Here is a 25,894-nt window from a genome sequence, read left to right on the forward strand (position 1 = left end):
TACTTCTCGGATATCATCAGATAATTAGACAGGTGGAACAAAGACCAAAAAAGGAAAAACAAAAAACACAGAGCAGAAGAGGGACACTGGAAGAGGACCCTTCCAATCAACTGTGGCCCTGTCTTGGAGAGAGGAGAAAGTACCACGACCAGAGAGAGAAAGAGAATCTCATAAGCAAAATCAACTCCTGCAAATTTGCTGGAATTTACATCCAAATACAATTAAATTTCTTGGCTTCATTTGAGGCTTACCTAATACAAGTTGAGATAAAGAGCAGACCAAGTATTCCAAAATATTACACAATCTATTTCCTTTGTCTTTCAGATCCCCTCTAAGAAGAAGTTCAGAAGACAGGAAAGAGTAGATGCGCTATCAGAAGTTTAGTTTAAACTATGATTATAGTTTAATCATTTAAAGTTATGTGTATCAATAAAAGTCCTACATCAAAAACATCATATTCTTCACGATCCACAGGCCGGGTACAATACAGATTTCCAGTGTCTCTTTCTATGAAAAACAGGTTTAGAGGTTCTTGGTCAACTCCACGCCCACTTATTGAGTAGAAGACGGTATAGTTCTGTGCCGCGTCAGATTGAACCTAAGAGGAAAAAGCATATGTAAAAAATTTTTCATGAAAATGCTATTTTTAAATACAACTTATATGTTTATATATTTTTTTATTTTAAAGAGATGACTTTAATAATATAATAATCACCTTTGTCACTTCATCAACATGCAAAATGGTAATGAACAATGGTAATTTGGCAAAAGATTTTTTTAAACTGCTCAAATTTAATGAAAACAATTTTCAACATAAATAGTAGCCAAAGACAACCTCATATTAAGGCACAGTTTCCCATCTAGTGATTTGGCAAAGGTAGAAAAAAGCAATAATACCCACTGTGGACAGGGGTGAGGTAAACAGGGATTCTCATATACTGTTGAAAGGAATGCCAGTTGTAATGTTCCTTAGGGAGGGGAATTAACAAAAATTAAAAGAATGAGAATAAATAGGGAAGACTCTTCCTGGCAGAGGAAACAGGAAGTGCAAAACAACCAGACCAGGGTCGTTGGCCACTGTAGTTGGAATAGACAGAACTATGGGAAAAGGAAGTCGGAGAGGAGGACGAATGCAGTAATAGGGCCACGGCATGTAAGAGATTCCAAGGATGCTGACTTCTGCTTGGAGTCAGATGGGGAGCCAATGGAGAATTTAGACAAGAGTAGTATCTGATTTATATTTTAGAAGGAGAATTCTTGGTGTTCTGTTAAGATTAGACTTGGGTGGGCAGGTAAAGGAAGAAGCAGGAAGGCCATTTAGAAAGTTACTGCAAGAATTCAGGGGAGAGAGAACTGTTTGTTAGACCAGCGTGGTAGCAATAGGGGTTGTGAGAAGTGGTTAGATTCTGGATATAATTTGAAGATACAGCCAACAGAATGTGCCAGTTGGTTGGCTGCATGGTGTGAAGACAGAAGTCAGGGATGACACTATGTCAGTGGGTGCAAGTATCCCCTGATGTCTATTCTGCCTATCTTCCTTAGTATTAGAATTTACAGTTGAGCACAAGGTTGCCTGGAAGAAAGACTTTTCTCAGTCTCCCTTGCAATTAGGTATGACCACACAAAAAAGTCAGGTCAATAGGGTGTGTGCAAAAATAATACATGCAGGGGCTTCCCTGGTGGCGCAGTGGTTGAGAGTCCGCCTGCCGATGCAGGGGACACGGGTTCGTGCCCTGGTGCGGGAAGATCCCACATGCCGCGGAGCGGTTAGGCCCGTGAGCCATGGCCGCTGAGCCTGCGCGTCCGGAGCCTGTGCTCCGCAACGGGAGAGGCCACAACAGTGAGAGGCCCGTGTACCGCAAAATAATAATAATAATAATAATACATGCAGGATCCAGACTGTACTCTAGAAAGTGGAGGAGTTGTGTTCCCTCAGTGGGACACAGTGATGAGCCATCTTCAACCTGGAAGGATGGCCAAGCTTAAAACGGAAAGAATCCTAGGCCCCTGGTGATTTCTCAAATTAGAATCTCTTTACCAGATCACACGTTGACATGAAAGGACTAAATCTCTGTCATGCTTTAGCCACTATGATTTGACATCTTGGTAAAATGTGGCTATATCCTTATCCTATTATAATACAGGAATTAAAATTTTAACTATAAAGAATGGATGGATATGGTAAATTGGGGCTCAACATCGATTTCACCTCCTTCTACTGTGTCCTCTCATAGTGTAGATATTAGAAAGATTCAGATAAAAACAAACCAAAAACTCTCCCTTTTCCAGGGTCTCTTGAAACAAGAGTTCTGAATTAAAATACAGACAGTCAGGTGTGCTTGCATGAAATTTGGAAGCCATAAGGGAGACAGATGCCTCCTTTTTGCTGCTTCTACTGTTTTTGCTGACTCTTTGTGGTGCAATTTTTTTTTCTTTTTTCCTGCAGCAGCAGAAGTTCTAATGGTTTTTCACAGACTTCGTGGATGCTGAGAGACAGGATATAGATCAATCATTTTGTGAACACTGATGGGAGCAGTTAAGATTGTTTTGGAGCTGCAGTTGGAGGAGCAGCTTCCTGCCTGTGGTCCTTGCCCAGTGCAGCTTCCTGACCATGGCAGTGGCACTCTGGTTCTAAAATGACTGGCTTCCCCATCATGAAGAAAGCAGTATGTCCCTTGGCTATAGATTCTGTGGGGTAGATAGGAGATTCGTTCCTGAAAATTCAACCTAAAGTTTGTTTCTTGAGCCTTCCCAACAATTCTGTAAACTGTTTAATACACTATCGTAAATCCCTCTGTTAATTCCTTAAAGAGAATTGTGCTCTCTGCAACTAAAACCTTACCGAATGGACTCCACTGCCTCAAGAACTGAAAGGATGCAGCTGCCATTAACTGAGAGGGGAGGATATTTTTTATAAGAAAACGCAAACATTTGATTTTTATACGTTAAGTTTGAAATGTCTACTGAAATTCCAAGTGGGAATATTAATTAGGCAACTTGGGCTGGAGATATGAAGTCTTAAGTTTCCAATGTATAAAAAGTACTTAGGGGCTTCCCTGATGGCGCAGTGGTTGAGAGTCTGCCTGCCGATGCAGGGGACACGGGTTCGTGCCCCGGTCCGGGAAGATCCCACATGCCGCGGAGCAGCTGGGCCCGTGAGCCATGGCCGCTGAGCCTGCACGTCCGGAGCCTGTGCTCCGCAACGGGAGACGCCACAACAGTGAGAGGCCCGCGTACCGCAAAAAAAAAAAAAAGTACTTAAAGCTATGAGGCTGGATGAGATCACCGAGAGAGTGAATATAAATAAACATTACACAAGGTTCATAGTCTGAGCCCTGGAGCTCTCCAAATTTAGAGACTGAGGGGTCAGGGTGGTGAGGGTTAGGAGGATGTGGGAATGAAGAAGAACCAGCGAAACATACTAAGAAGGAGTGGCCAGTGAGAAAAGTGGAAAACTAGGTGAATGTTGTCCTAGAAGCGACGTGAAGGAGGGACAGGTCGGCTAAATCAAATGGACACACGACAAGGAAATGAGGACTAGAAGTGGTGACTGGTTTAACAGCGCAAAGACCAAAATTACCTCTGACCAGTATAAGTTTGGTAAACAGAAGTCATTTCTTAATACGCTTTCACCAGTGCTTAAAGTACAATAATCTAAGAGAAGAAACCAGGGTCCAGAACTGGATAGAATTTTCTACAAGTGTGAAAGACACTGGAAGCATAGTTAAAAACATAAACAAGTAGGACACAGGTGGCACCACTGGTATTAAACATCAACCACAGTAATAGAAATGTAAGGGAAAAAGGCAAGCATAATGCCATAGCCTCAACTCAGTCGTTATTTCCATTGTGTATATTCCATTTGGATCTTTATGCAAAGTAAACCTGACCCTGCTTAAAAACGTCTTGTTTTTAGGAAAAAGTTAAACTATCTAGCAGAGCACACCTGGCCAGTTCTGGGTGGACCCTACCTGCCTCTTCTGCCCCATCTCCCTGCTCCACGCCCATCACACACAGGAAGACTAAGCTCTGTGAGCTCCCACGAGGAGCCATGCTTGCTTGCACCTCTGTCCCCCTCTCTTCTTCCACAGTGACTTACCTGCATGACACTCTCCCATCCTTCAGGCTTTAGCTCAGATGCCTCCCCCTCTAAGTCTTTTTTCTGTTTTTTACAGCATTTCAGCCCATGAATTCTCAAATCACCCCGACCCAGCCCCATCTCAGCACTCGTCATGCAGTATTGCAATCATTTGCCTACTTCTGTCTTCCTCACTAGACTCATAAAATACATGACAGCAAAGGCCATGACTAAATGTATTTCTAGCTTCAGTACTTAGAGCAGTGCCTTCCACAGGACAGGGTAGGTGCTCTATAGCCGGCTGCTAAGTGAATGAATAAACTAATAAAGATCATTTAGTGGCTGTAGAGTCTTTCTCATATTATTATTATTAGTTTTTTAGTGATTTTCTAGTTTTTCTCATTATTAGCTTTTTAGTGATTTTCCCATTTTATGTACTTTTATGACTCTCCATGAATATCTTCAATCAAATCTGTTGATTTTTAAATGTTTAAAGAGTTATTAAAACCTGGACAAAACAGACTCTTGGAACTAATTTAGCAATCCCAATCAGAAGGAATGGAAAACCTACCTGTTGAAGGAACAAAGGGAAAGGGCCCAAGGAATTCTCTTGCATTGAGCAGGGGATAGGCGCCCATCTCCTCTTGGAACGCCTGAGAACAGTCTCTTTAGTGTGTCTCTTCCTCAGTACCTGAATTTAGAGAAAGAAAATTAACAATAAACAAAAGCATCACAGCCTACTTCATTGTAAAACAGTGGATGGACCATAAATCTAACACCTCTCTGGAGGCTCAGTGTCAGGAATTTCCATGCTGAAACTAAAGACCAGATAATAAGGTCTTCTTTGTGTTCGAAGGATAAGAAAGAATGTATCCAGACTTTAAAGGTTTCATGAACCAAAGAATTTAATTTCACATACCTTTACAACACTGACCATACTTTCAGGTTAGGAAAATTATCACTGTACTCTCAGTTCTTCCTGTTCCATCCCAAAATGAGATGGAGAACACATCCTCTTTCAGACAATCTATAGACAGCATTTACTTGTTCTTTCTGCTAAAACCTCATGCTCTCAGGTGAACTATAGTGAGATAATGCATGTTCTTCATTGCCTGAACACTCTACCTGCACTGTCCAATATGGTAGCCACAAGCCACATGTGACTATTTAAACTAATTAGAATTAAATAAAATATAAATTCCACCCTTCAGTTGTACTAGCCACATACTAAGTAGCAGTAGCCATTAATATTGGGTGACCATATCACACAGTGCAGATTACAGAACCTTTCCATCACTGTAGAAAGTACTATTGGAGTTTTTAGTGATTTCCATCTAAGCAGTCATTTAAGCATTTAGATGACTTTTTCATTAATACACTTCACATCGATTAGTTGTAATCCAGTGAGTACTTTCACAACGGCATTCCTCATGACACGGAATTTAGAACTACAGTCAACAATCAATGAGTGGTGGCTAATACCATTCAGACGCATACATACTCCAGGATTTCCATCCTATTTTAACATCAGAATCACTGTGGCACTTGAAATCAACCTCTTATTCACTGGGAACTACTGCACTTAATATTAATTTAACATGTACCTATTGACTATGGGTCTGGTGTAAATGAGGCTATAAACACAAAAGGGATTGATTCGTGCCCTTCAGCAACGACAGGTAAATTGTTTGTGCTAATAAAAAATGCCCAATGCTACAACAGAGGGATAACCAAACTGACACTGGCACACAAAAGCAAGTAGACTTTAGAGGTGGAAGAAACCTTCACAGAGGAGGTGTCATTTAGATTTAACAAAGTAAGATCCAATGTCTAATCAGTGTTGAAAAGGGAAGGAGAAGGAGGGAAGGGAGGAGGAAGGAAGGGAAAGCAAACAGAAGGAAGAGAAAAGATAAAGAAAATAAAGCCTATTTTTTCTTTTGTCTTCTTTGCAACCTTTAATGAGAGTATTTAAATGAGAAGAAAAACATGCCTGAAAATATCAATGTACTTTGAATACCTTCTTCTGATGTTCCAGGAGCACAGGAATCTCTTTCTGTGTCTGTTTCTTTGAGTCAGAAAGCCATATGGTGAAAGATCTTTTCTCATCAGACAACACAACAGCATGGGCTGTGTATACTGACCCATCTTCTAGAACTCTGAAATCAGGATCACTGGATTGGATGTGGTCTGCAGATCCGAGGCACTCTTTCAAATTAACTGCAAGTAGGAATTTCCAAGTTGTAACGTAAGAAACACAAGCAAAAAGAAAAACAGTGTTAAAATAATTTATACAATCTTCTTCAAAATCCTGAAGTGAAATGAAATGAACTAATCACTCTGCATTTATCAAATATCTTAAGACTCTTTACATGTATTTTTTTAAGTGTTAATACTTTCTCTGTTAAAAAAATGACAATTCTGGATTGTATATTTGTATTAAATAAGGTTTTTTAAACCTTTATATGCTTCTAAGAGGCTTATGAAAATGATCTTCCTATTAAAGACGTCTGTGTGTTGCAATCATGACAAAGCTGAGCTACATGCCCGCCCACACAGCTGGATAAACAAACAGAAAAGTTTTCCTTAACAATATAGTCTGAGTCTTTTAAGATACACCTGTGTTAAGCCAGAAGTTTCACACAAAGAGTGACAGAGTGTATGAGTTTGGCAAACAGTCAAGTAAGAAAAATCTTTAAATTCTTCCCACTAGCGCTTTTCTGTCACATCTCCCCCACCCCCCACCCTGACCCTCACCAACGCCCCAGGGGCCCAGAGTTCTCTTTGTGTTCCTGTTCCTTGCTTTCCCGGGCTCCCCAGTGAAATGCTATGTGGAATCCTCTCCCCCTGGAAATTTTCCCAAGTGAAAAGTCATAAAATATAAGTATCATACAAGTGTTTTGATACTTATATCAAAAGTATCAAATCCATCCCATTCGTCCACTATCTGCTTTGACAGAGACCAAACTGATACATTAATACACACTTAAGTAATAACCTAATACTCACTTAAGTAATATCATCTCAAAAGATTCATGTTACCCATGTATAGTGTTTTCACTTTAATCCAAATCTGTCACAGATGGAAACGTTAAGTCAAAATGAAGTGAACATCTTTAGAAGTGATGACACATTTCTCTCGTGTTCACATTTTTAGCAGAGTGATAACCTCTGGTCTATTCCCCTGGAGGAACATCCCCGACTTCTCTTTACATCCTCTCCTTTCTTCCTTCCCAGAAATGGGACACTGTTGAAAATTAATGTGGCGTCTCTGGGACAAGCTATATCTCTGAAAAAAACATGATGCTTTTCCTCCAATATTCCCTGTACCACAGGGAAAGTCCACCTGGACAGAGCTTCCCAGCTGTTGGGAAAGGTTGAGGTTCCCTAACTTCTCAAGTGTGCAAATGGCTGATTAAGCGCAGTTTTGAATGGAATAGTTCACCTTGTTATATTTCTCACTGCAGCTATGGCATTGATAAAAATACCGCTCTGATTCTCTCAGGTCCTTACCTATATCTCTCCAGTGCTTAGAATCCTAGAGTAATGAAAGGGCTACATTCTACATGTAATTCTTTATGTAATTTTTACTGTTAAAACATAAGTGACTACAAAAGCACGGATTAGCACATGTTCATTAGAATCGATGACAGAATTCTATAGAGTTCTAAAGAACAGAACATATATTTTAAACTTGACTTGTATCTAATTATTGGTTCCGGCTAATTCCAAAAGGCAAAGATTGGATAACATGCTCTTTCCAGCATAAGTAAATTAAATTTCTGTTTTAAAAACACTGTTTTGGGCTTCCCTCGTGGCGCAGTGGTTGAGAGTCCGCCTGCTGATGCAGGGGACACGGGTTTGTGCCCTGGTCCAGGAAGATCCCACATGCCGCGGAGCGGCTGGGCCCGTGAGCCATGGCCGCTGAGCCTGCACCTCCGGAGCCTGTGCTCCGCAACGGGAGAGGACACAACAGTGAGGGGCCCGTGTACCGCAAAAAACAACAAAAACAAAAACAAAAAAACACTGTTTTGAAATTGCTCACCTCTGCCAACCACTTTGTCTGCCTCTAGTTTGGAAGGTATATGAAATATCACCTTTTTGCAAGCTTCACAAGCAAAACTGAAGACCTAGGAAAAAATGGTCACATTAATACAGTATAGAATAAAGAACTAAGTTTTAGATATGCAAGATATATTAAGTCCTAGAGATCTACAGCTAGCAATACTGTATTGTATACTTAAAATTTTTGCTGAGAGTAAATCTTATGCTAAGTGTTCTTACCAAAAGAAAATAATAATAATATATAAAGAAGGTGAGAGGAAACTTGGAGGTAATGGATATGTTTATGGGATAGATGGTGATGATGTTCTCATGGGTACATACTTATCTCCAAGCTCATCAATTGGTGTACATTGAATATGCACAGCTTTTTGTGTGTCCATTTCACCTCAATAACATAGTTTTTAGAAAAGAATAAAGAACAAAGCCATATGATCATCTCAATAGATGCAAGCAATTGACAAAATCCAACACCGACTTACAATTAAAAACTTTCAACAAACTAGGAATTCAAGAGATTTTGCTCAATGTGATAAAGGGCATCTATGAAAAACATCCTACTTAACAGAGAAAGACTGAATGCTTTCCTCTGACATAAAGAACAAGACAATGATGCCTACTCTCACCACCTCTATTCAACATTGTACTGGAGGTTCTAGCCAGGGTAATTACACACACACACAAATAAAATTAAAGGCATCCAGATTGGGAAAGAAGAAATAAAATAGTCTCTATTTTCAAATGATATGATCTTGTACATAGAAAATCCTAAGGAATCCACTAAAAACTATCAAAAAAATAATAAGTGGTTTCAGCAAGGTTGCAGGATACAAGATCAACATACAAAAACCGATTGTGTTCCTATATACTAGCAATAAAAAAATCTGAAAACAAAATTAAGCAAACAATTCTAGTCACAATAGATATCCCACCTTCACAGATTAAAAGACGTATTCCCAAAATTCATCTAACAAATTCAATGCACTCCCTATTGAAATCCCAAATAACTTTTTTTGCAGAAATTAAAAATCAATCCTTGAGGAAATGCAAGGGACCCAAAGACCCAAATAAACTTGAAAAAGAACAAAGTTGAAAGATTTCCCAATTTCAAAACTTACTATAAAAAACAATAATCAAGGCAGAGTAGTACTAGTGTCAGGACAAACATATAGATGAATGGAATGGAACTGAAATTCCATAAATAGGCCCTTACATATTTAAAAATATATTATTGGTTTTGTTTGCTGCCACTTATTTTAGTATTTCAAATATATGTTCGCAAGTAAGATCAGGCTACTACTTTTCAACTTCATACCATCCTCATAAAATGAGTTAGGGAGAGTTCCACTTCTTTCTGTTCTTTGAAACAATGTATATAAGGTAGAGATTATCTGTTCCATATAATTATGGAAAAATTCACCCATCTCAGGTCCGGGCTTGATGGATATGACAGTGTGTGTATGTGGAGACATTTGGCTTCCAATTCAGTGTCTTTATAAGTCTATTTACAGTTTGTATACCTCCTCGAGTCAACGTTGGTAATTTGTATCTTGTAGAAAATTGCCTATTTTGTCTCTTTTCAAATGAATTAGAATAATATATTAATATTATTATCTACTTTTTAAAACATCTGTCCTCTCCACAACTGTGCCTCTTTTTATTCCTAATATTGTCTTATCTGTGCCTTCTCTATTTTTCACTTGTTCAGTCATAGCAGGTTGGTCTATACTTTCAAATGATAGCATTGGTTTTGCTAATCCTCTATATTGCTTGTTTCTTTTTCCTTTTTTAACTGTTCTTCATAAGATATATTCTAAGTACACGTGTATTTTAAGAAATAATAAAAGAAACACTAGGGCACTTACCTTCAAAGTTAAGAAATAAAACATTACTATTATTTTCAAAGTCCCTATATAACTCTCCCTAACTGCATTTTCTTCTTGACTTCAACCTCTCCAAATATCAATAATGAATGATATTTTTTTGTAAATCATTTATTTCCCTATTTCTGCTTAATTTTATCCCATGAGTATGTATCCCTAAAGAAAATTGGTTTGTTTTGCCAACTTTAGGCTTTAAATATATGTAGTCATATGCCAATTATATGCAACTTGATTTCTTTCCTCAAATTATGTTTGTGAAATAGATCCATGCTGAATATATAGCAGCAGCCCATTCATCTTTGTCGCTGTATAGTACATCACTGGAAAGCAGGTACAATTAATTCATTAATATAAGGGATATTGGAAAGGATGATATTCATATATAGATTTCAGTTATGCCATGTTTCCTGAATTATAAAGAAATTTGATACTATGTTTGTGGGGACTGCATATATTACTGAAAATAAAGTAAAAACATAAAATAAAATAAAACCACCATTAATTAGCAATGATGAGCTAATGACTTTTAAAGGTATTTTAAAAGTAACTTTTGTACAAATTAGTGCCCAACAACAAAAAAATACAACATACAAAAAAAATTTTAAAGATTAATGAATTATGGATTGACTATTTGAGCTATAAAAGAATTTATTTTAATGAAGAACCCTCCAGGACAACTTTAAATATCTGACATAAAACTTAGAGTTGCGAGCAACTTTAAATTAAAATGTAACAAATTAAGTTTTAAAAAATGATAATATAAAGTATTATCTACTCTAGTCTGGGAAAAATGAATTGCTTTGTTTCACTTTACAGTACTGTCCAAATTGTATTAATTGTATCATAGAAAGCTTATCATACAAATCATTAAATCCTGATAGAACTATCTAATGCCAAAGGGAGAGTGAAAACACAGGCATACGTGTCAGTGTTTCATTTTTGTGCTGTTGTTCAATTTTAGAGTGAATAGGCAAGGTAGGCTTTCTAAAATAACACCTTTTTCAATAGAGGAAAAAGAAGCCAAAGAACAGAAATTTATAGAGTATCTGAAACATAAAGGAGATCTTGACTGAGCATATCGGTTACAGAATTTTCAATTCGTCGTTTCTCCTGTGGACACTTGCCATCTTAGAGACGGAAATCTTACTTTCAAGTTCTTACCACCCTGAATTGTAGGATTTACCTTTCTGTATTCTCAGTGCTTTGATGATTCTACTAAATTTCTTTCTAACCAAACTCTGTATGATGGGATTCTAGTTAAATGGAAAGTATGATTAGCTGCAGGTCACCAGAGATGCCATATATGGGATGGCAACTGCCACAAGGATTACAACAGGGCCCAAAAATGTGCACAGCTTACATGTATTTAGTGACTCAGAGAGTGCTGCACCATTTAGCTGTATCTCAATATGAGCACCAATAATCTCCATTAAAGAAGGTAGGTGATAATGAACTGATATAAATATATACTACAGCTCTGACTTCCTTAAGATGGTGGTTTTGAAATAAACTAGTTCGCATTTACTTATTTTATTTGTCCTAAGCTTTTTTCCCCACTAATGCAAAAGATAATAGAAAGTATTATACTCACTTTTATTTTAAAAATTGAATATGTCAAATGTTATCAAGAACAATAATAACAAAAAAGTCTGTTAAAGGAGTCACATTATTCTCAAATGCTATAAAGTCTGAAAAGACAGAATGCCCGTTTGTCAACATAGGTTGCAGGCAGAATTTCACATACTCCAAGGGGAAAAGCATGTTATGTTATAAAGAAAAATACTATTTTAATTCATTTTGAAGAGCCCTTTTAGCAAGTGATAGATTAACCATGTCCAAGTACATACCATTTATAATATATAATAGTAAATATAATTCCCAAAGTGGATTTGATATGGCAAACAATATTCAACACACATATAAAAGGATCTCATTATTTATAACAGGGCAGAAGACATCTGAGCAACTGAGCTAATGTGAATTAGTTTTCACCATTCCTAACAATTTTGCTACTTTAAAAGGAGAAACATTTTAAGAGATACTCAGTGCTTTCAACAATAATGGGATGATCTGACACGTTTCTTTTCTAGTTTCCCCCTCTCCTTTCTTCCTTTTCTTTGTATATGTGTATGGAAGGATGATTAGGAATTGTAGTTAATTGTAGCAGTTTGGAGTATACTGAGGATAGAAAGGTGGGAAAGGGATGCAGATTCAGGAGAAAAGTGCAGAAGGGAAGATTCCACAACCTATGGGGCAGCTCAGTGGGAAAGCTAACACCTTAAAAGTCTCAGTTTTCTGTTGAAGAGCTCACTTCAAACAAGGAATTGTCTTTGAGAAATCCATTAAGGGGTCCATAAAATGAAAACTGCGTTTCTAAAATGTTATGCCTTTAATATTATACCGAAGAGTCCTAGGAGTCAAAAGGAAATACAGATATAGGATGGTCAACAGAAGTCTTAGTTTATCCGTCTGGACAGAAATTGAAGTTGTCTGTAAACTGGGGATTGCAGGTGAAAGAAATTATTCTATATACACTCTCTAGTATACAAGTCTCCAGACAGACCATTTAATCTAAACTTTAGGAAATTCTTTTAAAAAATAATCCTAAAGGAAGTCATACACTAAAGCTGATGCTATCCCTGTTTAGATGTACAGGCACTTTCCTGCCTTGCCGCGCCCCAGTACTCCCACCACCACACCCCGCCACCCGGACAGATACTCGCATTCCACGCCCTCCCCTCCAGCGAATACACGAGAAATCTTGAGAACACAGCACCTCCGCTGTTTTCTTCTCCCCATTCCGGGATTCCTTTCGCAGGGAAAACACAAAACACTAAATTCATGCTTTTAAACATATTAGCTGGAAACACTTTCAAAGATATCACAAAAGAGCGCACTTTGAGAGCAGTTCCCACTTGTAAAGAGTCATTTCATCAGCTCATTTTGTTGGAACAGCTGCCTGACAGGTCGACGCCCTCATCTGTACAATTTCTTGTCCATAAATATATCTTAGGTCATAACTACTAAACCATTATTCATAACTCGATGATTCAAAGAGAGGTCAAAGCTGGCACCCACACGCCCTGCTTGGGGGCTGAGAGCAGCAAGAATCCAAGTAGCCAGAGTCGACCTGCTCCCGAGCCAGGCTGGTCCTCTCGCCACCGGACCAAGCGCGGGGCAGTCGGGAGTTCGCAGCTTCTTTCCAGAGCACGTCTTGAGCGCAGCCGTGGTCTCGCCCGCAGCTCCGCGTAATCGCACAGAATTCCCGATTTTTCGTTTTGTGTATCGCGAGTTCTCCGAGACTTGTCCGTACCTTCCTCTCGGGGTGTATCTCATCTTGGGTCTCAGGTTTCCTGGGCATAGAAGACCCCCAGGCTGGGCTCTGGGCTTGCGCAGTCCTTCCTGGAGCCGGACAAAGAACCACCCAATCCCACGCCTCTCCCAACACTCCTCTCAGCCTGATTCTATCCCCTCAGCCCCACCCAACTCCCCCATCACACCGCCGACCCAATCCCCATCCCTAATGGAGCCGCGCACGCCTCGCGCCCCAGGTATACTCCGGGTGGCCAGCGCTGGTGGACCGCTCAGGTGAGTTGCTTCAACGGAGGCAAAACCTGGAAGCCATTTTTCAGAGGTAACTCAACGCCGGCACCCAGGGGCACCGCTCCAACCCCTCCTCTCACCAGCGTCCCCATCCCAGGGGACCCTGGGGTAGGGGGTCAGCCCCTGTAACTCACTCAGGGCTCCTCCAAAACCTAACCCAACACTCTTCTTCGCTCTCGACCCAAACCCACCCCAACCATCATCACCAGCCCTAGGAGCCAGGAAAGGAGCGCGAACCCCAAGCCGGCCCACTCGCCACGGCGCACGAGAGAGCTCAGCGAAGCGGGAGCCCATCCCGTAATTCAAACAATCGAACAAGTCCGAAACAAAACCCTCAGTCCGGAACTGACTGAGGACTCGTTTCCCATCCTCATCCCTCAGACCCCGAATCTGGCTCGTCTGTGCCCCGCCCGCCCCCACCCCCATGGAGCTGAGCCGCGGATGTCACCTTTCGGTCGGCTTCCCCCCACCGCTCCCCCTGCAGGACCAGGGCCCATTCGACCCCCTGCCGCCTCCCGGCTCCGGGTAGGTGGTCGCGCCCCACCCCGCCCGGGCTCCACTCACCACAAGGGTCAGCAGTAGCTGCCTGCAGAGAGCTCCGCGCAGGGAGCTCTGGGGCCCGGCGGCAGCCATCGGGGTGCGGGGCCGGAGAGGAGGACGCAGGCACCGGGCGGGACGTAAGAGACCAGAGCCCGCCGAGGTGCGGCGGAGCGGAGGTGCACTTCTTTCAGCTGCTCGTTACGTCGCCCGGGACTTTTTCAGGTTTGCGTGCCGGAGGGCGTTTTCACTCCTGAGACAGGATTGGACTCGGGAGACGCGGAGACGCCCCTCCTCGTTTTTTCTCAAGTTTTATCACCGCGAGAAGCTCTGGGGAGCTGCCCAAGACTGCCCTTAGGCTTCTCGGAGGCCGCGCCGGGTGCTCGCTCGCGGGAAAGCTGTCCAGGCCACCCCCTCTCTGCCAGCTCTCCCACGCCCCTCCTCCGCCCCCGGCTGCCACGCCTTTCGCGCAAAGCTCAGTAGGGTCTTCCTCGCAGACAATGCTTGGCGCGTTCCTACTGCGGAAGCCAAAACCGCCTGCAGGGATCCCTGCCCCAACACGGGCGCTCCTGGGTGCCAGCAACACCCTTGTCACTGGACCAGCGGATCCTCCCTTCAACATCTGATCAAATGCTGGGCAAAGTCTCCTGGTTAATGCAAAATATATGTATTCTACCCAAATTTGCCTCACACGATAAGATAAAGGACGGGAGGGGAAATTATCCCAAGAGGCATGAATAAGCTGACACTTGTACCAGAAATTAAAAGCAAATAAAGGAAATTCTGATATCTTACCATTTTCACGCACCCAAAATATGAGGGATTACACTCAAAGCTTTCATTTCCTGCCAATCTCGTGGCCTTATCTGAGTCTTCTAAGAATTTGTTCTTCTTATATGAAATTATTGATTTGAGTAATTACCTGGTAATTATACTAAGATGCAATTTTTCGGTTTGTGGTAAAAGAAAAATCTACCACACAAAAGCTTCTAGTCTAAAATGAGGCTTACAGATTCAATATCATTCGACAAATGTTTATCACTGCCCAGAGTTGCACAGGCACTGGGGCTGGAGGAAAGAAAATGCACAAAACCCAGTTCCTGCCCAAAGCAATTCAAAGTCTATGAGGGAATAAAGGCATTCATCATAGCCCAGTATGCTAAACCTTTTAATAGAAAGGAAGCTTACAACACTAGGGCACATTCCTTTGTTTCTCTCTAGACTGAGTTTTGTGTCCTCTAAGGCCCCACCTAGTAGACTCAGGATGAACTCCCTCTTACATATGTGCTGTTGCTTCTTAAAGTCCGTGCACAAGTTCCAAGGTCAGGACCCTCAGACACTGCAGATTAATCAGAGAAGGCACTAAGGCCTTCATTCATCCCACCCTAGTCACCCCAATAGGCTGCTTGTCTAAGCCACGTGTTTCCCTAAAACTCACAGGCCTAAGCTCTCAGGTCTCAAACCCTAAGCTGAGCTTCCCAGTCCCACCTCTGAGGCATGCAAGGCTCCTATGCACCCATCAGAGACCCTGTTTCACCTCTGGAGGCCTCGTATGGAAGAGCTCTTCCAACCTCAGAGAACGCTCTCCATACTTCACTCCAACCATTTTCACCTCCCATCCTCCAGACCCTCACCTTGACCCATGACCTCAAGACCAAGCCTCTCAAAGTATCCTCTGGCCCCAGGCCAACTTTAGAAAGAAGCCAGGATGATAGCTCTCATCAGAAGGCAAATTGGCTAGCACTTGATTTTGGACCCTCAGCCTCCAGAACTAAATAATGTTTGAGATAAGAACCAAGGAGAAGGGTAGGAACATGTTTTGGGCAAAGACCATACTAATAGCCCTAGCAGAGCTCTCAGGAGTCTTGTAAGGGTTTCCCACATCAAGGAAGTAGGAAAGAGTTTCTTCAGAACCACTGGATGGAAGACCTGTGCTGAGAATCAGGTTAGAAAGGTAGTCTTCTAACAAACCAGGCTGAGGAGTTGAATTTCATCCTAGAGGAGATGGAGAATCATCCACTCAATCTGTAAGAAAGATGATCACTTTGGGTGAGTTAATGCGCTCATTAACTTCATTAATGAACCTGTTTCTGCCATGATATAGCTTTTCCTTAATATTTAGGAAATAAAAGATTTGAAATGTTTTTCTTTATGCTCAGTAGCCCTAGTTTTCAGTGATTTCAACTTTGTCTAATAGAGTCTGACCTGATTACTACTGTCTTGCATGTGACTAAAACCATAAGATAGCTATCATTTGCTGTATAATTAAGGCGATTGTTAAACCTACTGACTATATATGACAGTTACTCTGAGCTTCTATGTTTAGCTTCTACAAAATAAAAATTATAGGAATCTATTCCAGAAATAGTGTAAGAAAGCATATTGGTGATATTTTCTATTTGTATTGTAAAATTCTAGGTGCAATATGAATACTGAATAATAACATTATGGAGTATAACTATCTTGGAATTTCCTGTTTTGCTAAGACATGTATTTGTCCACCATGAGTATATTAAAGTCCTAATAAAAAGCAATGTGTTTTTATAATTTAGAAAAGAATCTTCATAGGCAGTTATAATTATAAATATGACTTGAAGACAAATTTAAGAATTGCTTTTATTTCTGCTGTGGAGATTATAATTTTAAATGAAATTGTTGAAAATTTATTTAAAACCTGAGCTTTAGTTTGAATATAGTTAGAACTGGATGCCTTCTATAATAAAATTAATTTTAAATCATCATGAGACATCATAAGGCATAAAGAGTTATTCTGAAATGTCTTTATTTTAATACCCTGTACCCCAAACTGGAAGTCAGTTGGAAGTCACGACTAAAAGAATAATGTACAAAAATGGGAAAGAAATATGATTTTTCCTTGTTATCTTCTTAGTTTGAGGGTAAGAGCAGCAATAAATAGAAGATCAAAAATGGAAGATGATCTTAAGCTAACGTCTAAAACTTCAGGGATCCAGGTGAATTGTCAAATTTTCAGTAGAAAGCAAACTTAAGGTCATCAGGAAGAGTTCTCTGTAGCTAGGAGGGATCTCTGGCCACAGAAAGGGTAAAGACCCTAGGAGCTGGGAGCCGACTCCTAGCCCGCTGAGAAGGCTGCCTTGCACAACTCCGCGCCCACAGGTGCTGGTCTCACACACCCACTCACCTCAGTGGTTTATATGGGCGGTGACACCACAAATGTGGGTCCCCTCACACACGCCTATAAAACACAACCAGTACAACTGTATGATGTTTGGAACAAATTTGCTGGTAAGGGAAGAGATATTTATGAAAAGCTTAAATTAAAAGCAAGTAAAAGTTTCATGTTGAATAGTCCTACTAGTGACACAGAATGATTTCTGCCCTGAGACGTTAGCTCCGAAGCATTTGTAGAATATTATTTAGGGTAAATAGTCACGGTAATGAACAGTATTCAAACAAATTGCTTGCTGGAACAAGAGTGGGAAATACTGTACAAACATGTAGTCAAATGCCAGGAGCGTTCTCAGACTTAATTTTTAGAAATTAGCTCCCCTTAGTGTATCCACTTGCTCTTTTAGAGAAGGCTCTTCCCTGGTGCTTGGCAACTGGGTGGTCGGATTCTCTCATCTCCACTACTGTTTTCCTCTAAGAGTACTAAATTCTGCTACTGCCCTTCCAGCCTCCAGGAGAGGATGCTGCTTTTCCTGTAGCACCTTTCCCAAAGTGTGGCGGTAGGTCCTCCACAAATTTCCCACAGCGCCGCTAAGAACGGCCTTGATTTTTTTGTGTGTGTGTCATTTAAAAAGACTGCTGGAGACAGTTGACGTCAAGAGTAACCTATAATATTGCATTGATGCTCAGGACGAGAGCCATCCACGATCTCCATCAACCTCACGGCAAGCACCCCTCCCAGCGCTATTTCCACCCCCATGGAAATGCTCCGGGAAACATACAGAACCTCGAGCCTAGACCAGAATGAGCCCTGGCCTCCCAGGGAACAGAAGTTTACCTTTCCTCCTCTTCTGTGCTGTGTCCTTACTCCTGAGGATTAATTTCTACCCAGAGTGATTGACAGTAGGATTACCCATTTCTTTCCGGAGAAAACACTCCCAGCCACAGAGGTGTGACCTTTCACTCTAACCTTGCAACAAACATTCAAAAATTGAACATTTGTACATCTCTCAAACTCAGAAATATCCAGTTTAAGAAACACCATGATAATAGTCCAATCCAGATAGGGTGTGCCAGGCTCAGAAAGGCTCCCTTTCAGTCTCTCCTTATTAATAAATGACTCAAGGACTATTACAATAGTTTTACTCTTTCTCCACGGAAATCTTCAGACGCCCTGACAAATAGCCTCTCTTCTGCAAACAGGCCTTTCAAGGAGAGAGGAATGTTCTCCTGGTGACTTCTCACCAGGCTGGAAGGAAGACGGATTTCCACACAGAAAACAACTCCATTGTGTGAGTGATAACTTCTTACATTAACTACACAAACCCAGGGTAACAAAGTCCTCCTACAGGGTCAATTTAGTCCTTCCTATCTTGGAATCATCCCATAATCCTTCACTTCATGTCAGCATGAAAATCTCTTCCCACCGGGTGAGGCTTTAGTTTCTCCTATATGTTCTCATGTCGCCAGGAGAGCACATTGTGTGCATCTGTTGTTCAAAGAGCATTACTCACGGATGAAGGCTACAGGTGTGAATGGGCCAACTTCCAGATGCCATGTGTCATTCATCTGATTCATTGGCCCGTCAGCCTTCTTTTTTCCCAGAAGTTTAGGAGGACCATCCCTCAAAATCAGCTTGGGGAAGTGGCAGACCCCCAGCTCAGATGCCTATCAGCTAGCTCAGGAGTGGAGAAACAGATTTTCCCACCAGTTCTCTATGGGCAGTAAATTATTAAATTCAGCAGTTATTATTTATTGTTCTTAATTGTTGATTTTATTTTAAATTATCTACTCATTAATTTTATCTACTTAAGATTTATTCAACTTGATTTGTTTTTTTCTTTTCCGCCTGCCCATTTTCCCAAGCCCTCTGTCACTAGATAAGGAGTAGCTTTCTACCAATTAGCTACTTAGTGTTCACTGAACAAGCCAAACACCAAGGTTCTCTCCTTGCACTGCTTTCAAGCATCATACTTGTGTTTGCCTTTCAACATTATGATAAGCTGCACTTTTCCCTAATTGATAAGTTCTAGTCTTAACTTACACACATCTATGTAAGGTTATCCCAGATCCCTATTCCTCTAAACAACCCTAATGCAGGGATCTTACCTGAATGTTAAAAGAAAAAGAGAGAAAGAAGCTAGAAATATTCCTATTAGGCATGTAGGCATGTCCCAGAAAGCCTATTTTGTTGTCCCTTTCTCCTAAGGTTGCAGTGTTCTTGACATGTGCAATAAAATTGGCTGCTTCTCCCAGATTCCAAGTTCTGTTTGGATGGTGGTCCAAGAAAGACTTGATCTTAACTATAATATTTCACTTTAAAAATGAGAATCTGTTACCAAAATCACCCTTTCAGGCCCCCAAAGTAATAAATAGTACTTTTAGACATCTCAAAATAAATTATTCCAAACTCACAGAGACATCCTTAAGAACTTTATTTCCTACTCAAAACAATGTTAAGTAGAGCCCTGAACCAAGATGGTGGAGTAGAAGGATATGCTCTCACTCCCTCTTGCGAGAACACCAGAATCACAACTAGCTGCTGGACAATCATCGACAGGAGGACACTGGAACTCACCAAAAAAAGATACCCCACATCCAAAGACAAAGGAGAAGCCACAATGAGATGGTAGGAGTGGCACAATCACAGTAAAAGCAAATCCCATAACTGCTGGCTGAGTGACTCACAGACTGGAGAACACTTATACCACAGAAGTCCACCCACTGGAGTGAAGGTTCTGAGCCCCATGTCAGGCTTCCCAACCTGGGGGTCCAGCAACAGGAGGAGGAATCCTAGAGAATCAGACTTTGAAGGCTAGTGGGATTTGATTGCAGGACTTCAACAGGACTGGGGGAAACAGAGACTCCACTCTTGGAGGGCACACACAAAGTAGAGTGTGCATCGGGACCCAGGGGAAGGAGCAGTGACCCCAGGGGAGACTGAACCAGATCTACCTGCTAGTGTTGGAGGGTCTCCTGCAGAGGTTGGGGGTGGCTGTAACACTGGTAGCAGAACTTCCAGGAAGTAGTCCTTGGCGTGAGCCCTCCCAGAGTCCACCATTAACCCCACCAAAGAGCCCAGGTAGGCTCCGGTGTTGGGTTGCCTCAGGCCAAACAACCAACAGGGAAGGGGAAGGAACCCAGCCCCACCCATCAGCAGTCAAGTGGATTAAAGTTTTACCGAGCTCTGCTCACCAGAGGAACAGTCAGCTCTACCCACCACCAGGCCCTCCCATCAGGAAACTTGCCCAAGCTTCTTAGATCGCCGCATTCACCAGAGGGCAGACAGCAGAAGCAAGAAGAACTACAGTCCTGCAGCCTGTGGAACAAAAACCATATTCACAGAAAGATAGACAAGATGAAAAGGCAGAGGGCTATGAACCAGATGAAGGAACAAGATAAAACCCCAGAAAAACAACTAAATAAAGTGGAGATAGGCAACCTTCCAGAAAAAGAATTCAGAATAATGAGAGTGAAGATGATCCAGGACCTCGGAAAAAGAATGAAGGCAAAGGTCGAGAAGATGGAAGAAATGTTTAACAAAGACCTAGAAGAATTAAAGAACAAACAAACAGAGATGGAAAATACAATAACTGAAATGAAAGCTACACTAGAAGGAATCAATAGCATAATAACCAAGGCAGAAGAATGGATAAGTGACCTGGAAGACAGAATGGTGGAATTCACTGCTGTGGAACAGAATAAAGAAAAAAGAACGAAAAGAAATGAAGTCAGCCTAAGAGACCTCTGGGACAACATTAAATGCAACAACATTCGCATTATAGGGGTCCCAGAAGGAGAAGAGAGAGAGAAAGGGCCAGAGAAAATATTTGACGAGATTATAGTTGAAAACTTCCCAAACATGTGAAGGAAATAGCCACCCAAGTCCAGGAAGCACAGAGAGTCCCATACAGGATAAACCCAAGGAGAAACATGCCAAGACACAGTAATCAAATTGGCAAAAATTAAAGACAAAGAAAAATTATTGAAAGCAGCAAGGGACAAATGACATATAACATACAAGGGAGATCCCATAAGGTTAACAGCTGATTTCTCAGCAGAAACTCTACAGGACAGAAGGGACTGGAATGATATACTTAAAATGATGAAAGGGAAGAAGCTACAACCAAGAGTACTCTACCCAGCAAGGATCTCATTCAGATTCGATGGAGGAATCAAAAGCTTTACAGACAAGCAAAAGCTAAGAGAATTCAGCACCACCAAACCAGCTTTACAACAAATGCTAAAGGAACTTCTCTTAGTGGGAAACACAAGAGAAGAAAATGACCTAAAAAAACAAACCCAAAACAATTAAGAAAATGTTCATAGGAACATACATATCGATAATTACCTTAAATGTAAATGGATTAAATGCTCCAACCAAAAGACACAGGCTTGCTGAGTGGATACAAAAACAAGACCCATATATATGCTGTCTACAAGAGACCCACTTCAGACCTAGGGACACATACAGACTGAAAGTGAGGGGATGGAAAAAAGATATTCCATGCAAATGGAAATCAAGAGAAAGCTGGAGTAGCAACACTCATATCTGATAAAACAGATTTTAAAATAAAGAATGTTACAAGAGACAAGGAAGGACACTGCATAATGATCAAGGGATCAATCCAAGAAGAAGATATAACAATTAAAAATATATATGCACACAATATAGGCGCACCTCAATACATAGGGCATCTGCTAACAGCTATAAAACAGGAAATCTTCTTTAACACCTCACTTACACCAATGGACAGATCATCCAAAATGAAAATAAATAAGGATGCAGAAGCTTTAAATGACACAATAGACGAGATAGATTTAACTGATATTTATAGGACATTCCATCCAGAAACAGCAGATTACACTTTCTTCTCAAGTGCACACGGAATATTCCCTGGGATAGATCACATCTTGGGTCACAAATCAAGCCTCAGTAAATTTAAGAAAATTGGAATCACATCAAGCTTCTTTTCTGACCAAAACGCTATGAGATTAGAAATCAATTACAGGGGAAAAAACCATAAAAAACACAAAGACATGGAGGCTAAACAATACGTTACTAAATAACCAAGAGATCAATCACTGAAGAAATCAAAGAGGAAATCAAAACATGCCTAGAGACAAATGACAATAAAAACACGACGATCCAAAACCTATGGGATGCAGCAAAAGCAGTTCTAAGAGGGAAGTTTATAGCTATACAACCCTACCTCAAGACACAAGAAAAATCTCAAATAAACAATTGAACCTTACACCTAAAAGAACTAGAGAAAGAAGAACAAACAAAACCCAGAGTTAGCAGAAGGAAAGAAATAATGAAGATCATGGCAGAAATAAATGAAATAGAAACAAAGAAAACAATAGCAAAGATCAATAAAACTAAAAGCTGGTTCTTTGAGAAGATAAACAAAATTGATAAACCATTAGTCAGACTCATCAAGAAAAAGAGGGAGAGGACTCAAATCATTAAAATTAGAAATGAAAAAGGAGAAGTTACAACAGACACCGCAGAAATACAAAGCATCCTAAGAGACTACTACAAGCAACTCTATGCCAATGAAATGGACAACCTGGAAGGAATGGACAAATTCTTAGAAAGGTAGAAACTTCCAAGACTGAACCAGGAATAAACAGAAAATATGAACAGACCAATCACAAGTAATGAAATTGAAACTGTGATTAAAACTCTTCCAACAATCAAAAGTCCAGGACCAGATGGCTTCACAGGTGAATTCTATCAAACATTTAGAAAAGAGATAACACCCATCCTTCTCAAACTCTTCCAAAAAATTGCAGAGGAAGGATTACTCCCAAGCTCATTCTATGAGGCCACCATCACCCTGATACCAAAACCAGACAAAGATACTACAAAAAAAGAAAATTACAGACCAAATCTCTGATGAATATAGATGCAAAAATCCTCAACAAAATACTAGCAAACAGAATCCAACAACACATTAAAAGGATCATACACCATGATCAAGTGAGATTTATCCCAGGGTTGCAAGGATTCTTCAATATATGCAGATCAATCAATGTGATACACCATATTAACAAACTGAAGAATAAAAACCATATGATCATCTGAATAGATGCAGAAAAAGCTTTTGACAAAATTCAACACCCATTTATGATAAAAACACTCCAGAAAGTGGGCATAGAGGGAACCTACCTCAACATAATAAAGGTCATATATGACAAACCTTCAGCAAACATCATTCTCAATGGTGAAAAACTGAAAGCATTTCCTCTAGGATCAGGAATGAGACAAGGATATCCACTCTCACCACTATTATTCAACATAGTTTTGGAAGTCCTAGCCACAGCAATCAGAGAAGAAAAAGAAATAAAAGGAATCCAAACTGGAAAAGAAGAAGTAAAACTGTCACTGTTTGCAGATGACATGATAGTATACATAGAGAATCCTCAAGATGCTACCAGAAAACTACTAGAGCTAATCAATGAATTTGGTAAAGCTGCAGGATACAAAATTAATGCACAGAAATCTCTTGCATTCCTATACACTAATGATGAAAAAACCTGAAAGAGAAATTAAGGAAACACTCCCACTTACCACTGCAACAAAAAGAATAAAATACTTAGGAATAAACTTACCTAGGGAGGCAAAAGAGCTCTATGCAGAAAACTATAAGACACTGATGAAAGAAATTAAAGATGATACCAACAGATGGAGAGATATACCATGTTTTTGGATTGGAAGAATCAATATTGTGAAAATGACTATATTACCCAAAGCAATCTACAGATTCAATGCAATCCCTATCAAATTGCCAATGACATTTTTTATGGAACTAGAACAAAACATCTTCAAATTTGTATGGAGACACAAAAGACCCCGAATAGCCAAAGCAGTCTTGTGGGATAAAAACGGAGCTGGAGGAATCAGACTCCCTGACTTCAGACTATACTACAAAGCTACAGTAATCAAGACAATGTGGTACTGTCACAAAAACAGAAACATAGATCAATGGAACAAGATAGAAAGCCCAAAGATAAACCCACGTACCTATGGTCAACTAATCTATGACAAAGGAGAAAAGGATATACAATGGAGAAAAGACAGTCTCTTCAATAAGTGGTGCTGGGAAAACTGGACAGCTACATGTAAAAGACCTAAATGTAAGTCCAGACACTATAAAACTCTTAGAGGAAAACATAGGAAGAACACTCTTTGACATAAATCACAGCAAGATCTTTTTTGATCCACCTCCTAGAGTAATGGAAATCAAAACAAAAATAAACAAATGGGACCTAAGAAAACTTCAGAGCTTTTGCACAGCAAAGGAAATCATAAACAAGACAAGAAGACAACCCTCAGAATGGGAGGAAATATTTGCAAATGAATCAACGGACAAAGGATTATTCTCCAAAATATACAGACAGCTCATGCAGCTCAATATTAAAAAAACAAACAACCCAATCCAAAAATGGGCAGAAGACCTAAATAGACATTTCTCCAAAGAAGACATACAGATGGCCAAGAAGCACGTGAAAAGCTGCTCACCATCACTAATTATTATAGAAATGCAAATCAAAACTACAGTGAGGTATCACCTCATATCAGTTAGAATGGGCATCGTCAGAAAATCTACAAGCAACAAATGCTGGAGAGGGTCTGGAGAAAAGGGAACCCTCTTGCACTATTGGTGGGAATGTTACTTGATATAGCCACTATGGAGAACAGTATGGAGGTTCCTTAAAAAACTAAAAATAAAATTACCATATGATCCTGAAATCCCACTACTGGGCATATACTCAGAGAAAACCATAACTCCAAAAGACACATGCTCCCCAATGTTCATTGCAACACTATTTTCAATAGCCAGGTCATGGAAGCAATCTAAATGCCCATCGACAGACGAATGGGTAAAGAAGATGTGGTACATATATAGAATGGAATATTACTCAGCCATAAAAAGGAACGAAATTCGGTCATTTGTTGAGACGTGGATGGACCTAGAGACTGTCATGCAGAGTGAAGTAAGTCAGAAAGAGAAAAACAAATATCGTATATTAACGCACACATGTGGAACCTAGAAAAATGGTACAGATGAACTGGTTTGCAGGGCAGAAATTGAGACACACATGTAGAGAACAAACGTATGGACACCAAGGGGGGAAAGCAGTGGGAGAGTGGGGTGGTGGTGTGATGAATTGAGTGATTGGGATTGACATGTATACACTGATGTGTATAAAATTGATGACTAATAAGAACCTGCTCTATAAAAAATAATTTAAAGAAAAGAAAAGAAAAAAAACACAAAACAATGTTAAGTAGTGATCAGATATTATCTGGAACAGCTTCTCAACCATCTAATGATGAGTTATCTGATCTCAACTGCTGTACTGTTCCAAAGGTCCAAGCAAAGACTGGAGCCCACTGCCTCTCCCCATTTGTCTTATCCTAGGAAGGGTGGACAAAATGAAATTGGAATGGACAAGCGCTGTGGATGTAACTATGACATCTTTCCCCTTATGGGACCTGCCTTTCTGTAATAGTCCCAAGATAATTGACACCAATGTCATCCAATATCAACTTTTCCTTTCTCATTTGGCACACCGA

At 40.4% G+C, this 25,894-nt stretch overlaps 1 protein-coding gene across 2 annotated transcripts in view; it reads right to left on the bottom strand.

Moving 5' to 3' along the window:
• DSC3 (desmocollin 3) overlaps positions 1-14,256 on the bottom strand; it is a gene marked incomplete at both ends in the record, with an annotated part of 37,716 nt that extends 23,460 nt beyond the window's left edge. For both annotated transcript variants that reach the window (XM_082667987.1, XM_082667988.1), the window contains 5 exons: positions 443-598; positions 4,650-4,769; positions 6,096-6,295; positions 8,121-8,205; positions 14,188-14,256. In XM_082667987.1, the coding sequence (XP_082524113.1) occupies positions 443-598; positions 4,650-4,769; positions 6,096-6,295; positions 8,121-8,205; positions 14,188-14,256 (630 nt within the window). The remainder of the gene's footprint in view (positions 1-442; positions 599-4,649; positions 4,770-6,095; positions 6,296-8,120; positions 8,206-14,187) is intronic.
• Positions 14,257-25,894: the final 11,638 nt, after the last annotated feature.

The sequence above is a fragment of the Grampus griseus genome, assembly GCF_964374135.1.
Source record: "Grampus griseus genome assembly, chromosome: 12".
Classification (NCBI taxonomy): Eukaryota; Metazoa; Chordata; class Mammalia; order Artiodactyla; family Delphinidae; genus Grampus; species Grampus griseus.